The 19,108-nt window shown below is 30.6% G+C and overlaps 2 protein-coding genes across 2 annotated transcripts; both read left to right on the forward strand.

Moving 5' to 3' along the window:
• Positions 1-15,035: 15,035 nt before the first annotated feature.
• LOC109175000 (monothiol glutaredoxin-S3-like) lies at positions 15,036-15,789 on the forward strand. The gene has a single exon (XM_019324259.1). The coding sequence runs from the start codon at positions 15,108-15,110 to the stop codon at positions 15,414-15,416; it is 309 nt and encodes a 102-aa protein (XP_019179804.1). The 5' UTR covers positions 15,036-15,107; the 3' UTR covers positions 15,417-15,789.
• A 2,718-nt stretch (positions 15,790-18,507) lies between these two features.
• LOC109174998 (zinc finger BED domain-containing protein RICESLEEPER 2-like) lies at positions 18,508-19,108 on the forward strand. The gene is made up of 2 exons (XM_019324256.1): positions 18,508-18,869; positions 19,012-19,108. The coding sequence occupies exons 1-2, from the start codon at positions 18,513-18,515 to the stop codon at positions 19,048-19,050; spliced, it is 396 nt and encodes a 131-aa protein (XP_019179801.1). The 5' UTR covers positions 18,508-18,512; the 3' UTR covers positions 19,051-19,108.

Below are 19,108 nucleotides of genomic sequence, written 5' to 3' on the forward strand. Positions count from 1 at the left end.
CTATCGATCCTGGGTAGGGGAAAAGGATCTTTTGGGCAAGCTTTGTTAAGGTCGGTATAATCGACGCACATCCTTCAAGATGGTGGTTTTGGCATTAAAACCACATTGGCCAGCCAGTCCGGGTATTTTACTTCCCGAATGTGGCCTGCGGCTACCAGCGTGTCCACCTCTTTCTTGACGAACTCGTGTCGGTCATTAGCTAGGTACATCTTCTTTTGGATCACGGGTCGATAACTCGAATCCACTGCTAGTTTATGCGAGATAATCGAGCAATCGACTCCCAGCATATCCTCGGGGCCCCAAGCAAAAACCAATCAGTTCTCCCGAAGCACTCTGATGACCTCTAACCGAACTCCTTCGTCCAAACCGACTCCAATTCCCACCCGCCTTTAGAATACACAATTGTATGTAAAAATCTCTTGTTTCGTATGTACATAATTGTATATTAGAATACACATAAACTTCTAATATAATACACATAATTTAACATAATACATAATACACAAACTCTTAACATAATAAAACATAGACTCTCAATATAATACACATAACTCTTAGAGTGCACAATACATTGTGCGTACACGGATGCACAATATAATTTGCCCTTAAATCTCAGTTTCCCAAGTTAGTAATGAAGTGAATCTTCAAGGGTATTTGAATTTAAGAGACATGTCCAGTTTGATAGACTAATAATAATAGTTGACCCAATTAATGCATGTGCAACCATTTGGGCCTTTCTTCCCCATCAAAAGGATTCTATAGGTAGGTCACTCATAAATAGATATAGTGCAATAGTTATACTTTATGGTGCACACGGTTGCAAAACGATGTGTTTTGACTAAAAATACGCGTTTCATTTTAAAAATAAATTAATTTTGATTCCTCTCAACAGCATTATGTTGTTCATTCATTGTGGAAATTTAGTTCATTCATTGTGGATATTTAGTTCATTCATTCTGAATTTTTTGTTATTCATTCACTGTGGATATTTAGTTCATTCATTGTGGATATTTAGTTCACTCATTGTGGATATATAATTCAAATTATGCACAAAAAAATGCTATTGCCGGGAATCAAACTTGAATTTTTTTCCTTTAAGTGGGACGCACGTTTTTAGACAAAACGACGTTGTTTTTGCAATCGTGTGCACCATACATGGTGCACACGGTTGCACAACATAATTTGCGGATATAGTGTGTTCTTACCATTGTTATACCATGGATTGGGGTCCATTTTTTATTGTGGATTCTAGTCTAAAAAAAATGTGTATGCAATTAATATATTATATCTTTAGTTAATAAATTATGTGTCTGTAGACACGTAATATGTGTGTGTGTGTGTATTTATATATATATATATATATATATATATATATATATATATATATATATATATATATATATATATATATATATATATATATATATATATATATATATATATATATATATATATATATATATATATTTATTTATTTATTTATTTATTTATTTATTTATTTATTTATTTATTTATTTATTTATTTATTTATTTATTTATTTATTTATTTATTTATTTATTTATTTATTTATTTATTTAAATTAACAAAGAATATACACAAATTAAAGGTATTTTTGACATATTAAAAATTTAGCTATTCCTTATGAGGTAGGAATAGTGTTATTTATTTCACTCAAAATATCACTTATTATGATTAGATAAAATATTTGGAGGTTAATTTTTATTTTCTTTGTAAAGATTTAATCAAAAGTATATGGTCCAAAAGAAACAAATTTTTTTCTTGTCTCTGATCTGCAAGATTGCATGGACATATATGTAAGAATAGATCGAAATGAAGTGAGAAGTAATTGATGATATACATGGTATTTTATACATGTTAAGCTTATTAGAGATTTGTATTTAATTAGTTCTTGTTAATTACTTAAGAACATACTCTATTGATGGTATTAGATGTATAGACTATAGTACTTATATCTTCGGGAGGACTATCAATAATCTCATAAAGTGGTGCTTTTAAGCATATTCAATTCACTAAAAAACAATTTCTTATGCATGTATAATAGATAGCCATACATTATTACCATGTCGATCTATCAACTACATACAACATTTATCTTTTTTAGACACTCCCGGCCCAAAAAGACAGAAGGCATCATGCCTGCCTAAATTTTATGTTGATACTATATATTAAACTTTATTTTTATTCTTTTCTCAATTGTGTGTGGTGTGTGTGTATATATGTGTGTGTGTAACCCTTTGAGATCCAATAGAGCCTGTTATGGGCAACAAATATATACAAGACTGAAAATTTGTAAAGCGCAGCACCAAAACTAAAGAAGTAACACAAACAATCTGTAACGCAGTTCGGGCAAACAATCCTAATCTGCGAGGCACTTCTCAATTTGAGAACTTGCCTAAATCCACTAAAAGCTCAATATTAAAAGTACACTGTTTGGAACCTGAGATTGCACAATAGAATGATCTTTCCTACCAAACTATTGAAACCTAAACACATGTACTACTTTCTAGGGGAATTTAGTATCCTATTCTCAAAGACTCAAGTACCTCACAATTAGATCTTGAAAGCTTGAGTTCTACAATAAAGGACATCCCCTATTTATAGTAGCTATTCCTAACAGATTCGTGAATAACAAACTATTCCTAATCAAAATAGAACTAGAAAATCTTCAACAACAAATCCCCTTAGAACTAGTATTCATCAATAACTATTCCTCTTAGTACTGATATTCATTTATAGAACTGGAATTCTTTTTGCACATAACTTTGACAAAATACTTTGAGTCAACATTCTCCCCCTTTGTCAAATTTTTGGCAAACACCTTGGTCTCTGTCTTTCTCCCCCTTAGTTGATGTCACAGTGGTGTTTGATTGATGGTAGATTAATGACAGGTTAGATCACCATCCCATGTGTAGCTTTTATCAGATGATCTTTTCCCCATCATAACACATTCATGTTTTTGGTTGTAGACTTTACAATTCTCTTTGGAAAATTCTACTTTGAGTTCATCATCACACAGTTGACTTATACTGATAAGGTTTGCTTTGAGTCCTTGTACCAAAAAGACTCTTGGTAATCTGGGCAGTCCATGGACATTCAAAGTGCCACTTGCGATAATCTGTCCTTTTCCTCCATCTCCAAAAGTGACATGCCCTTCATTTTTGTACTGGATATTCTCAAGATAATGTGGATTTCCTGTCATATGTCTTGAACATCCGCTGTCAAAATACCAAACACTTTGTTCTTGGCTTGTTTCTGAGGTATACACAACATCTTGTGTTTGTTCCTTTCTTACCCATACTTTCTTGTTGTTATTTTTGCTTTGTATTGCCCAATCTCTGTTGTTTTGTCTGTAATAGAGATCATTTTGTCTTTTGAAGCAATACGCCTTTATGTGTCCCAATTTGTGGCAGTAATAACATCTGATTCTCCTTCGGTGTTGAAAGTGATGTTGTGACACCTCAGGATTTTCAGAAGAGTGGCTTTCACTGGACGCTGGATTTGGAGATCTAGGCCTTCCATCTAGTGTCTTGATTTCTTGTAACAGTTTGGCCTCTCTGTTTTTAGATTCTAATAATTCATTTTGAGTTTCTTTGAGGCGCTTTTCTTCTCTCTCTTTTTCACCTTTTAGAAACTGATTTTCTTGCATGAGCTCTAGATTCACTTTGATGATTTGTTCCCATTTAGCATACAATTGGGTATATGACTCTAGCAGTTCTTGCATATCATTTTCGTTTCCGTTGTCGTTCTCATGATTTGCGGTGAATGCTACGAAATTAGTGTTGGTGTCCTCTTCACTATCTGAGTCATCGCTTATTGTTGCCACATATGTTTTGTTCTTCCTTTTAAAATATGTTGGACATTCTGACTGGATGTGTCCAAACCCTTTGCACTCGTAGCATTGAATTCCTTCAGGTTTTAGACTCTCCCTTCCTTTTGAAATAGATTGATTTTGTCCAGTAGGGAAGTTCCCTTGATTGATTGAAGCACTTTTGCTTCTAAATTTGTTGAATTTTTTGAGTACTCTGTTGAAATTCTTTGTTAGGAGAGCAATTGATTGTTCCATGGTTTCAGTATCAATTTCTGGACTCTCTTTCTGCTTTGATTGGAGCGCAATTCCTTTGTCATTATTTTTCCCTTTTTGCAGTATCTCAAGCTCATATGTTTGAAGATTTCCCATTAGATCACTGAGTTTGTAGGTGTTTAGATCTTTGTTTTCTTGGATGGCTGTAACCTTTATCATAAATCTCTCAGGTAGGGAACGTAGAACCTTTTTGACGAGCCTAGGTTCAGGAATAGGTTCGCCTAGGTTAAACGCATCTCCAGCAATCCCTAAAACTCTTGCACTAAACTGTGAGATATCTTCATCTTCTTCCATTTTTAAATTCTCAAACTGTGTTTGTATCATTTGCAGCTTGGATTGCTTAACAGAAGTATTTCCTTCGTGATGATCGCATAGTATATCCCATGCAATTTTAGCTATGCCAGTGGTAGCGATTAGTTTGAAAGTATCTTCACTTACCGCTCCATAAATAGCATTCATTGCTTTTGAATTGTAATTATATTCCCTTCGCTCTTCTTCATTCCATTCTGTTTTAGGTTTTTGATTACCTTTATCATCAACTGGATTCTTCCATTCTTTCTCAACGGCTTCCCAAACTCCTTCTCCTTGTGCCAAAATATAGATTTTCATTCTAGCTTTCCAGTAGGAGAAATTTGTACCAACGAGAGCAGGGGGCCTGGTGCTTGACAGCCCTTCTCTGGGAAACTCTATTAGGATCCTGCTAATAATTTAAGCAGTTTGGCTCTGATACCAATTGAAAATTTGTAAAGCGCAGCACCAAAACTAAAGAAGTAACACAAACAATCTGTAACGCAGTTCGGGCAAACAACCCTAATCTGCAAGGCACTTCTCAATTTGAGAACTTGCTTAAATCCACTAAAAGCTCAATATTTAAAGTACACTGTTTGGAACCTGAGATTACACAATAGAATGATCTTTCCTACCAAACTATTGAAACCTAAACACATGTACTACTTTCTAGGGGAATTTAGTATCCTATTCTCAAAGACTCTCGTACCTCACAATTAGATCTTGAAAGCTTGAGTTCTACAATAAAGGACATCCCCTATTTATAGTAGCTATTCCTAACAGATTCGTGAATAACAAACTATTCCTAATCAAAATAGAACTAGAAAATCTTCATCAACAAATCCCTTTAGAACTAGTATTCATCAATAATTATTCCTCTTAGTACTGATATTCATTTATAGAACTGGAATTCTTTTTGCACATAACTTTGACAAAATACTTTGAGTCAACAAAGACAAATACTATTCTAGTTACGTAGAAGAGTCTAATATATAAATTTAGAGCACTAACCGGTTGGTATATCGTGGACCAGGGTTCACATTGCTTAGTCCAAAAACTATGAATTCATAGTTTTTAGAAATTGTCCTTGTGGCATGTTATTTTATGCTCAATCAAAAATAGCTTTGGTGTTGTATGTATATAATTTATTAATTAAATGTACATAATCTGTTAATTGTAGATATATGCAGAGTACTTTTTTAACTATAAGTTCATAAAATCAATACATTAAACTCATAATAAAAAATTGTTAATTTTCAACTAAATAATATAATTTAAAAATATATCATAATCATGATTATATGTCAAATGTTGATTCAAAACTACATTAAAATGATAATTGAATACAACCTCATAATTGCATTAAAAAACGAAGAATAAGATTACTAAGCCAATACAACAAGTTTAGACAATTGCATAAACGCAATAATATAAATTCATAAACTCAATACATTAAATTCAAAAGGTATATATTATCGTACTCAATTAATTTATAAATTTCAAGCTTTAAATTTATTTACTTAGAGTTCACATAAAATAAACTTATAGTATGATTAGAATCAGGGGCAAATTCAGGAAGAGGGCGGGGGATAGGGAGGGCGGGGGTTGGGGGGTGGGGGGTGGGGTGTCAATGGGAGCAATTGCTCCCCATCCCCCACCCACATTCCCTTTAGCCTCCCCTTTGTGTGTATATAAAGTAAATGGTTACATATAAGTAATATAGATACAAATTATCAAATGATGAGTTAGGTTGATGGCAAGGTATGTAGTTACTTAATTAGGTAGTAGAGGTGAAGAGGTTAAATTGTTCTCTTCACACAACTTTGAGGGCTCGTTTATTAACTGGAGAATTTCTCCAATTTTTTAAATACTAAAGAATTGGAGAATTCATTAATGCATAAAATGTGTTTACTAGCATATTTTTTCATTTTAAAAAGGGGAAACAGTTTTCATTTTTCTAGAAAACTAGAGAACTTTTAAAAATTATTTGATAAATAGAAAACAAAATCTATATCATCTATTATATATCACTATAACCACATTCTAACCATTATTATTATTTACTTACATATTTATTCATTCATTACTATGATTATATTCATTATCATCTTTTTTTTTTTACTTATCACCATCTTCTACCTTTCCTACCCGCATTTACTTATATACACATAACTTATTTGTTTACGCTTAAAGTTAGACATTATTCATATTAGCACACTTAAAAATTGCTTGAAATAATCTACATGCACCAAGTTTTAGATTTTGATTGAACTCATCAATATATTATTAATTAGTTTGGATATTTTCAGTTATGTTATATCATAATATAATTTTGTTCCAGATATCAGATTTTTAATTTTACATATATTAGACTTCACAGTAATATATATATATATATATATATATATATATATATATATATATATATATATATATATATATATACACACACACACACACACAAATGAATATATCTAATAATATTTTAAATATTAGCTCAAAAATGTAACATTATCTAAACTAAATTTTAGATGAACATAATAAGTTATTGGTTCATATATTTTAAGTTATGTTATATACTGATATAAATTTGGTTCGGATATAAAATGTAAAAATCTTACATATATTAGATTTAAAAGTAAAATGTTATACTTAATTCATTTAAACCAAACATATTAAGATATTTTAAATATAAGGTCTAAAAATCACTCACACCTAATTTTTTGTTAATTTTATAATGTTAATCTAAAAAAAAAATTAAGAAACTTGTTAGTAAACAAGTTTTCTAACAAAACAAAACAAAAATAAAAAAACACGGAGAATGAAAACTTTAAAATTAGAAAACAAAAAATAGAGAATAGTTTTCTGAAGTAAATATGCCATGAATATTTTATGTTATAGGTCGCCCAACTTGAGAAAATTTCTAAATAGCATATTATGCGCTTACATATATAAATTTATGTGTTTGTCGTTAACAAATTATGTACATACTAACAAAGGTAAGTAATAATGAATTTAAGCAAAATGATATTGTTTTAGATTAGTATCCACGATAAAATATGGACCTGATCCACGATATATTGGTGAGTGCTAGAATATAATATAGATCTATATATGAATCAGAATGGAGCAAGCTAAGAAAAGTAAACAAAGAATATATAGTTTGAGACTCATACAATTAACATGGACACACTTTTTATGTTACGTGACCATATATCAACACGACCAAGATATCAATATTCCAATTCAATTGCTAACCATCGAGAAGCCGCAAGGGTGGATGGTATATATAGAGAATAATAATAATCATAATAATAATAATATGTAGCTGTTGACAACATGCGGAATTCTTCAGTAATGTAATATGTGGAATTCTTCAGTAATGCACGCTAAGTTCTTCATGAATGTAAAATAACTACTCCAGCTCCGTGACTACTACATAAATGCATTGCATCTACTACTTGAATGCACCAAAACTACTACGTGAATGCACTTAAATTACTACATGAATAATGCCCAGTAATTACTACATGAGTTCACTGTGTATTCATGTAATAGTCACAAAACTGAAGTAGTTATTGCGCATTCATGTATAACTTACCGTACATTACTAAGAAGTTCGCATGTTCTCAGTTAATTAAGAAATGTTCTCACCTGAAAATAAATCTCTATGTGTATTTCTGTTTCTAAGGGAGTGGAAATGCATGGGGGTTGATCATGTGAGAATTGGTGTTTAGAAGAAATGAAATACTCATCCAACTTTGGAAAAATCAACAATCCTAAAATAGAGAAAAAAAAAATATTGTGATATTTTAACAAATATCTCAAATTTTAATTGTAGTGTACTTAAACAAAATTTACAAAATACATTGAGTAATATTACAAAGTGCACATAATGATATGTGAAAATGAAATACACTTTTACATATCATTGGATGCACACTTTTAGAGTCGCAGATATTAAGTGGACATATACTACATGTTATCGCATGCACTCTATACTAGAGTTTTACTTAGGGTGCACTTTGTAGTTGTTCATGGTGCTCTTTAAAATTTGAGATATAATGTCATCCCAATTTTCTCTTTTTATTTCTCCTTGTTTTAGAATCGATCATATTAGAATTTGTGTCAATGAAAAAACTAATTAAAAACTCTTCTTATAGCCATCCATTTAGAAGATCAACAGCTCTAATCCACTACAATTAAGAACAAACATATAAGAATGAGTGTGAATTCTTTTATATATATATATATATATATATATATATATATATATATATATATATATATATATATATAGTTGAATTGTGTGTTTAAATGTGCCGAAACAAAAACAAATCTCACTTATGATGATCATTAAGAATACAAGATGCAAGTTTGACACTAATAAATACTTGTTTGGCATGATGTTGGACTTAAAAGTCATTACCTGCTCTGATACTAATTATTAGGTGATTATTATTATATTGCTATATCAGGGGTTATAGCTAGTAGCGAATGTGTAATTTTATTTTCTTATATTTACGTAATAGCTAGCGTCATACTCCGATATTAAGATATTAGACTTGACTCTTCAAATCTCCAACTATTAATTAATTGTATCACATAAATTATAATGTACATTCATGATATCCAAAAAAAAAAAAAATGCATGTTTGCATATAGCTAGTACAAAATAAGAAAAGAGATATGAGCTGAGGTGCCAAGCTAGCTTAGAAAACAAAAAGACTTTGGTAAAGTGCGTTTAGAGAATAGAGAATAGGAGTGGGCAAGCAATGGGATGATATGTGTGGTGGAATTACATACAAATTTGCATTCTTTCTCTTAGCTTGCTGCCTTTTGCACTTTGGGCCTTAGTGAATTAGATGCCAATCCTTTTTATTCCAAGACAAAATAAAGTTTCCCAATTGGATAATTCCAACTCAGCAGATCAGATGCCTTTTTGGAAAGGTGCCTCCCATATAGAATGTTTCATCCATAAATCGTAATCATAATTATATTGCTCTCATCCAACCCTTAGCTGTATATCTTTTAATATCATAATTCCTTAGAATTTCAATTTTTATCGAATCAAGCAATTCTCAATACTTATTTTATTTATAAGATTTGAATTCAAAATTGACTTTACTTGAGAGAATTCAAATCCTTTTCACTTGAAACACATATCATTGGTAAGTAGTAGTAATAGTTATCTTTAAAAATGAACCCATTATATTTGAATATAACCGCACTTTAATGTATATTTTGTCAAAATAAATCAAGGCGGATAAATGACTGTTACCTATTAGCTGATTGGGTTAATTAGAAGATATAAGTTCTATTTGGTAAAATAGTTAGCATATAGGTTAATTTTGACTTATTTAACTACTATTAGTTGTTTGACTTGGTTTAAAAATCAATATAAGTGTTTGGTTAATTAGCTTTTTGTACTCCAAAATGTTAAAATTCAAAAAGCTACTCAAAGCAACTTTGTCAATTAGCTTTTTGAGAAAAAAAAAATTATACCAAACAGTTATCAGCTAACATCTAATTTATCAAACACATTTTTACAATCAGTTAATGTTATCAACTAATAGTTATATCCTCTAATTAACCCAAATGCTAACAGTCATTTCCAACGTTGCTGCCATCAACTGGCATCACGGAATGTGCAACATTGTTGCCGTTCTGACCATTTGAATGTGCACATCCGGCAACATTCACGGATCCAATACTCTTGGACTCCACCGATTTGTTCATTATAAAAAATGATAAGGTTTTAAGATTGTTGGTGATAATGAACCAAAATCGATTTAATATCCGTAAAATAATATTTATATATATACACACGAAATATATATAAAATATTATTAGATATATATCCGAAATATATATATATATATATATATATATATATATATATATATATATATATATATATATATATATATATATATATATATATATATATATATATATATATATGGTCAGGTTCCTGTGAGGTCATGTCTTCCCGTGCGGTCAGTGCGGCATACACCATTAGGTATGCAAAAATGCACCACACAGTGTTCATAAATACACCATTATGTGTGGTGTATTTTTTGTTGTGTGGTGTATTTTTTGACATTTCATTCTGGTGTATTTTCGAACACTGTATGGTGCATTTAAACATACCTAATGGTGTATGCCGCACTGACCGCACGGGAAGACATGACCTCACAGGAACCAAAATATATATATATATATATATATATATATATATATATATATATATATATATATATATATATATATATATATATATATATATATATATATATATATATATATATATATATATACACACACACACCCACAAATATATATAAAACGGACCCAACGGTTATGTATACATGTATATCTACGAAAAAAGATATACCAATATATATCAACCAAAAAGAAAATATAATCCTTAGATTATAATTCCAAATCAACAAGAAAGAACGAATTTTTGCTTAGAGCATAATCCAAAACAAGAAAGAAGAAGAAGAAAGAAAGAAAGTACGAGTTAGGCAAAGTGTCTGTCTTTCCTTAAAACCTTATTTGTCACCTCCCAAAAGTGCTAGGAGCGTTGTGACCTAGGTTTCTCAGGATAAAACGTACAACGGTTCAACGTTTGTGCACCCAAACAAACGAACTCGTCGAACTAGAGCACGGACAAAACACATTAGCCACTTAATATGTCATTTTACGCTATTTTTCCAACAAGTTTTACTTTACATCCACAAACATATTATATTACTAAACTAAAATCTATCATATAAAATATACTAAAACGAAAATGTCAATATTCTTTTTGAGATTGAGAAAGAATTATTCCAAAATGTTGGATAAACGCAAAGTTTTAGGTAGGAGAGGTTTAGGTCAAGCTTTCTTCTTAATAGGAGTTAAATTTTATAGTGTGATATTTATCAATTCAGCTTACTTTTATAATCGTGGGGTACTTTATACCATATGAAAATTTATATAATTTGGTAATAGTTTGATTCAAAATTCATTTAAATTAATGTTATTATCAGATATATTGGGATGCGATATAAGGGGGAAATGACAATTTTGAACATTAAATAGTAGGCAATTAAATAATCAATGTAATCCCTAAATTATACATGTAATTATATTTAATCTTTAAGTTATCAAGTTTGTGACGAAATTTGTCCATGAGGTGACGAAAACATTAATTTCGACTAATAAATACTCAAAGTCCAACCTTTTAAACGTATTTTTTTTGAAAATTTGGCAACGTTCTTCTATAAGTATTCAATTTGACACTCTCTAAACAAAAGATATTAATTTTAGTAAGGAGAAAAAAATTATAAATCGAGTAAATATTACACACCCAATCAAGTAAATGTTACACACTCATCATAATTCTATTTGAATATTAAGTAAATTTTTTTCACTTGTCGTGAAGTCAATCAATTCATGGACAACCAATAAAAATAAAGAGTTTTATCATCACATTAAAATGTGAACTTAGAAGGAGAAAATAATTTACCAAAAAAAAATCTTAAAAAGCTAGAGTTTTTAAAATGTTGTTAAAAAGAAAATCAGAATAAAGAGATCAAGGGAGAATCATCAAATTTTTTTCATCATCTGCTATCTGATATACATGAAGTACACTTCTATATATAACTAATACAAAAGGACATAAATAAACATAACGAGCCATAAAATTATCTGTTATGTCTGTTACAAATAAATGTCCATTGAATATATTTATAACACTCTCCCTTTGACATTATTTGTCTACAATCTTGCTTTGATACAAACTTGCTAGAAAAACTCTATGGAAAAAACCTAGATAAGAAAAGAGTACAATAAAAAATATATTCATGACTCATTAAAAACTTTACTAGGAAAATCACATGGGAAAAAACTTAGTAGAAGAAAAGAGTACATGATATATGTAAAAATATAAATTGTATTAGTCGCCTCATTAAAAAAGAAAATCAGAATAAAGAGATAAGCTAGGGAGAATCATCAATTTTTTTTTCATCATTGGTTGTCTGATATACATGAAATACACTTCCATATATAACTAATACAAAAAGACATAAATAAACATAATGAGTCATAAAATCATCCATTATGTCCTTTACAAATAAATCTTCATCGAATATATTTATAACAAATTTAACATTTAAATGAGTAATATATGGATTTTCAAAAAAAAAAAAATGAGTAATATATGGACTATCTAAACTCGCCTGAGTTTCATTATAAATATAATGTATTCTTCTCCCACACTTTTTCTATATCTCTATCCCGTCAAAATTAAATGTTTCATCACTTTAGACTAAATTCACCACAACCTTAAAGAATTTATAAACTAAGAGCAACCTCGGCCCATCAATGGATTTTGGGTGGTTCTTTCAGAAAAAAAAAAAATTAAAAATTTGTGAGTAATTTTTTCACGGATGGGAGATAAAAATTTTAGGTGGGTTTTTCTCGTGCAAATTAATTTTTTTTCTTTTGTGAAACTCATTAATTGGTAATAAAAATTTAAAAGTATTTGCATGTGCGAATCAAGTGCACCTGTCATGCCCGGCTGCATGCACCAACTGGACGTGTAAATACTATTGTATTTTTTAAAAAAAATTGTTAATTCTTTTTTTCTTTCTTTCCTTTTTTCCCTCTTCTCTCTTTCCCCTCTCTTAATTGTCACTATAAAAATCATTTAAAAAAAAAAAAAAAAAACTATCATTATTGAGGTTGTTCTAAATATAAATCAAATAACACATATATTTGATTGACTAAAAGTACCATTTTTTAAATAAAAAATACAAGATAGAGTTATGGCTGAAGATATATAGTGGGTGTTTGATAAATATTTGTTAGATGTTTGAGTTAGTGTGTTTGACTATTTGATAGTATTAGCTGATTGTTGAAAGATGTTTGGTAAATTAGTTATTAGTAGGGGTGTGCAAATTTCGGAGAAATTTCGGTTAACCGACCGAACCGACGAAATTCGGTTATGTGAGCATATAGCCATTAACGTGCAATCCAACTATCAGCTTAGGCTTTTAGTTGAGATGGAGCACATGCTTCAATTTGGTATTAGAGCCAGACCAAAGGTCATGGGTTCGAATCTCAACGTCACTCATAAGCGACAACGGTTTATCGGTCCACGTGTTGGTTGGAATCCACCGTACACGTGAGGGGGCGTGTGAGCATATAGCCATTAACGTGCAATCCAACTATCAGCTTAGGCTTTTAGTTGAGATGGAGCACATGCTTCAATTGGTTAACCGTTTTCGAACCGAAATATTTCGGTTCGGTGAATGGTTAAAGGTTTTCCCAAAATTCGGTTAACGGTTAATTCGGTTCGAAAGTGTCGGTTAACCGAATTAACCGAACGGTTAACCGAATTTTGGAATATATATATAATATATAATATATTATGGTTTGGACTATGGATTATGGACTTATGATATTGTTTTTGTATGTTTATGAAGACATTAATTTATGGTTTGGACTATGAATATGTATTTTAATTGGATTTATTATTTTAGTAGTTATTTTAAGGATTTTCAATTTTAGGGGGAAAAATTTCGGTTAACCGACCGATTAACCGAAAAAAAGTTCAGTTCGGTTAAATCGGTAGAGTAAATTTCGGTTCGGTTAACGGTTAAAGCAAAAATAAATTCGGTTCGGTTAACCGAATGAACACCCCTAGTTATTAGTTGATAGTTGATTACATGCAAAATAACTTTCTCAAAAAGATGATCGAACAATTTTTTGAATTTTAATGTTTTGAAACAATAAATTGTTACAAAAAACTAATTAATCAAACACTTATATTTGACGATTTAACTAAATCAAAGAGCTAATAATGAATTTTCAAAAAAAAAAAAAAAAAGAGCTAATAATGAATAAATACATCAAAATTAATTGTTAAACTAACTATGTTACCAAACACTAGAGGAAATTTCAATTTTGGTCATATGACTATAGGGGCTTTGTTAATTTCAGCACCCGACTTTCAAAAGTGTCAATTTAGTACCTTGACTATGCAATTTTTATCAATTTTGGTCACTCCGATTAAATTTCCGATCAAATTTCGCTGGAAAAACTTAATCCTTCATTTAGTCTATAATTTGAGGGGCAAAATCGTCTTTTGAATTATGGTAAAATCGTCTTTTTCCCGGCGAAATTTGACCGGTAATTTGGTCAGAGTGACCAAAATTGACAAAAATTACATACTCAAGGTACTAAATTAACACTTTCAAAAATCAGGTGCTAAAATTAACAAAACCTATATAGTCATATGACCAAAATTGAAATTTTCTCCCAATCACTACAATATATGCAAAAAGGGAGTCGTACCAATAATGGACAATTCTCCATTATATTCCCGTATGCAGAGAATCGTTATCGCATGCATGCTAGCTACCTACAAAACACCTTTTTCTTCTCTCTCTCTCTCTCTCTCTCTCTCCATTTTTACTAGCTGTATGTGTTTGTGGCGATCTGCATCACACCAATCACTATCATCACATCAACTAATGAGTAATGATATATCTTACGTATGTACCCCCAAAAAACACACGTCTTACGTATGTAAAACCACAACCAACCAAAATATCGTACCAAATCACGCTATAAATATGGGTTCTTGCCGGCCACCATTCCCACCAAACCTAAGCGAACACGAATAGATCAGACAGGTACCCAGACTTGAGTGAGCCCGAATAGATGGAGAGAGTAAGGAGAATGGTGGCGGAGAAGCCGGCGGTGATCTTCAGCAAGAGCTATTGTTGCATGAGCCACTCCATCAAGTCGCTGTTTAGTGACCTTGGGGTTTATCCGGCGGTGCACGAGCTGGACCAGATTCCCCGGGGCCGGGATGTAGAACAAGCGCTGGTGGCGCTCGGCTGCAACCCTACTGTTCCGGCGGTGTTCATCGGCGGCCAGTTGGTGGGGGGAGAGAGTGAGGTCATGACCCTTCATCTCCAGAGATCTTTGAAGCCAATGCTTAAGAAAGCAGGAGCATTATGGGTTTAATTAATACTTGAAAATATTGCATTTTTGGTGCTCTTATACCTGTGGTACAAACCTAATAGTTATTGGGTTATATTTTTGACCACCTTTAATTCCTAAGTTATGACGAGTTTAGTCAAGACGTAATTTGCCACTTTATTAAATAATATATTGGTGGCAGATATTGTTCTTGGTGAACTAAAATAGCTATTTCACCCATATATATAGTTATTGCTCCAATTTTCCTAACTCTATAGATATGGAGCAATGATATATAAGTAATGATGAATAATGTGTTGTACCACTGCTGCGGCTTCTTTTTTGTATTGCAAGCTGTTGAGGGTATTTTCCCCCTTTATTTTGTATGTGCTATTAATAAATTTGGCTTTATTACTAATTCTTTTTTTATATATAAGTACAATGAACTATATTAATTACAATACTTAGTAATTAGCTTGTAACTTAATGGAGATAAAATGTACAACAGACACATATACATACTAGTTACGTTTTTTACGCGCATTACGCGATTGGGATAATGTCCAATATTTTTTTCTAAATAAGTACTTTAAAGTATATCAAGGCAAGATTATATTGAAATTGTTCATGCATAGATAATTGAATGTTGAATTTGCGTATTTAAATAGGTAATTCTAAGTTTACAAATGCAAGATAATATAGTCAAGATTGATTATAATTGTCAATAAAATAATTGTATAGGTATGGTTGAAACCAAATACGGGACATAAGGGAGAGCAAATAAAATATTAAGGGTGTGTTTGGTTCGCACATGAGAATCGGAATCGGAATGGGTATCAAATACATGGTTATGGTAATGGGTTTTGGTGAAAGTATTTAACATGTTTGGTAGTAGGGTGGAATGAGAATGGTTACTAATAGGGGTGGGAATAGGCCAGGCCCCTACACAGGGGCCTATGGCCTGGCCTGTTTAGGGCCTGGCCTGTTTAGTTAAAAGGCCAGGCCTAGACCTATTAAATAGCCTATTTAGTTAAATAGGCCCAGGCCTATATACGAAAGCCTGGCCTACGAGCCTGCAGGCCTGGCCTGTTTATATATATAATTATTATAATATATATATATATATATATATATATATATATATATATATATATATATATATATATATATATATAATATATATTTAATTATTTTATATTATATTTTATAACTAATATTTTTTAATAATTATAGTATAACCCAGTATATATATATAAGTATAAAGTCAGATAACCCTAGCAGTCTTGTGGGAGTTGTGGCTTTGTCGAATTGTTGTATCTTACTGTCTTCCCCAAATTGCCGACGCGGAAGTTGCGAATCTTGCGATAAACATCAGTGACGCGGAGGCTGTGAGCGGCGAGGCTTCGAGAGACGAGTGGAGAGGACAACTGCTCTTCTGCTATTCAACTTGGCTACGACGGGCTAGAAATTAAAGAGGTTAGTGTAGTTTTCTACTATTATTTTCTGCCATTAGTTTAGTTTTGCTTACTTGTTTAGTAATATAAACTAAAGATGGAGGTTAGTGTTTACTGTTTAGTAATTAGTTTAGTAATTAATTACTAATTTTCTGCAAAGTAGTTTAGTTTACTGTATACTATATTCTTTGTTTATGGTAATTAGGTTAGTGTTGAGTTAGTAGTTTAGTTTACTGTATATTGTATTCTTTCATCTCTTTGTTTATGTTAATTAGGTTAGTGTTTAGTAATTAGTTTAGTTTTTTGAATTAGTGTTTGGTAATTAGTTTCTGACTTTCTGCTAGTAATTTAGTTTTGTTTATGCTAATTATGTGTTTAGTAATTTTCTGCTAATTAGTTTAGTTTAGTAAAATCTAATCTTTTTAGTTTAGTAATTACTAATTTTCTGCTAATTAGTTTAGTTTACTGTATACATGTGTCTTTATTAATTTTCTTTGTTTATGCTAATTAGGTTAGTGTTTAGTAATTAGTTTAGTTTTTTGAAAATCTGATCTTTTTAGTTTAGTAATTACTAATTTTCTGTTAATTAGTTTAGTTTAGTAATTAGTTTACTTTACTGTATACATATGTCTTTATTAATTTTCTTTGTTTATGCTAATTATGTGTTTAGTAATTTTCTGCTAATTAGTTTAGTTTAGTAAAATCTAATCTTTTTAGTTTAGTAATTATTAATTTTTTGCTAATTAGTTTAGTTTACTGTATACATGTGTCTTTATTAATTTTCTTTGTTTATGCTAATTAGGTTAGTGTTTAGTAATTAGTTTAGTTTTTTGAAAATCTGATCTTTTTTGTTTAGTAATTACTAATTTTCTGTTAATTAGTTTAGTTTAGTAATTAGTTTACTTTACTGTATACATATGTCTTTATTAATTTTCTTTGTTTATGCTAATTAGTTTCTGCTAGTAATTTTCTTTTGTTTATGCTAATTATGTCTGTAGTAATTTTCTGCTAATTAGTTTTGTTGAGTAATTACTATACTAATTTTCTTTCTTTATGTTGTTTTTGTTATTTCTGCATGGCTTTATTTATGACCTCTCATTGCAAAGTTTCTAAGACTTCTTCTGCATGTTTAGTTGTTTATAATATTTAATATTAGATGGATACTAGATGTTACTTTGTTTGTGTATTGATGGTAAAATATTTATAAAATTATATAGGATGACAAGTAACAATACAAATGAATCTATTCCTGAAGAAGTTAATGTGCAAGTTACAACTACAGCTCCATCAATTTCTTCAAGTCAACCAATTCAAAGTAACAATTCTGAAGAAGTTAATAGGGTTGAATCGGTTGCTGATGATTCAATCATAACAAAAAAGCGGAAAAAAACATCACCGGTATGGAATGATTTTGAAGAAATTGAACTTGCTAATGGTAGAGTGTAATTTGCTAATGTCTATTGCATGTGTTTTAGATCCAAGGATGAAATTAAATGGTGTTAAGATAACTTTTCCCTTATTGTATAAAACACCAAGTGATGTTGAAAAGAATGTGGAGAAGGTGAAAAGGGCATTAGAAGAATTATATCTTGATTATGTGAACTTGTATAATCAAGATGCTTCTTCTACGAGTGGACATAGTGAAGTCAATGTTGAAATCAGCACACCGGTTGATGGTGGACAAAAAATGGATAAAGGGATGCAAGAATTATTGAGTATGGTATACCAAAGTCAATCAATTCCTCTTACGAAATCAGAGTTGGAGACTTATCTTGAGGAAAATCTTTTTATTCCTTCTTCTTCTTCACCCTTTTGTGCCTTGGCGTGGTGGAAAAATAATAGTCCAAAGTTTAAAGTTTTATCAAAGATGGCTTCTAATATACTAGCTGTTCCTATTTCAAGTGTGGCATCTGAATCTACATTTAGTGCTGGGGGAAGGGTGATTGATGAATATCGTGCTAGCTTAAATGAGCAATCTATTGAAGCTCCTATTTGTGGTGGGGATTGGCTTCGTAACAAGTATGGGCTGAAGAAAAAATCAAAGGTAAGAATCTACTTATTACTTTAATATTTTATATTATTATATATTACCACTTATTATTTTAATATATTTATGATTTATGAATTATGAGCACTTGAACTTATAATGGACTTCATTATTTATTCTCATTTTTTTTATTGTGTAGGAGAATTCTGGACAAGAGGAGATTATGTTGAAGCCATGACTTTTTCATTTTATGTTTGAATATTATTAAGTATAATGTTTGTATGTTTGTATTGTGG

The sequence above is a fragment of the Ipomoea nil genome, unplaced genomic scaffold, assembly GCF_001879475.1.
Source record: "Ipomoea nil cultivar Tokyo-kokei standard unplaced genomic scaffold, Asagao_1.1 scaffold0679, whole genome shotgun sequence".
NCBI classification, from domain to species: domain Eukaryota; kingdom Viridiplantae; phylum Streptophyta; class Magnoliopsida; order Solanales; family Convolvulaceae; genus Ipomoea; species Ipomoea nil.

Bases quoted from the DNA above. Each gene is read 5' to 3' on its own strand.
- LOC109174998 (XM_019324256.1), top strand. From the start codon at position 18,513: ATGGATAAAGGGATGCAAGAATTATTGAGTATGGTATACCAAAGTCAA. The intron at 18,870-19,011 runs GTAAGAATCTAC...TTTATTGTGTAG, and splicing joins GGCTGAAGAAAAAATCAAAG to GAGAATTCTGGACAAGAGGA.
- LOC109175000 (XM_019324259.1), top strand. From the start codon at position 15,108: ATGGAGAGAGTAAGGAGAATGGTGGCGGAGAAGCCGGCGGTGATCTTC.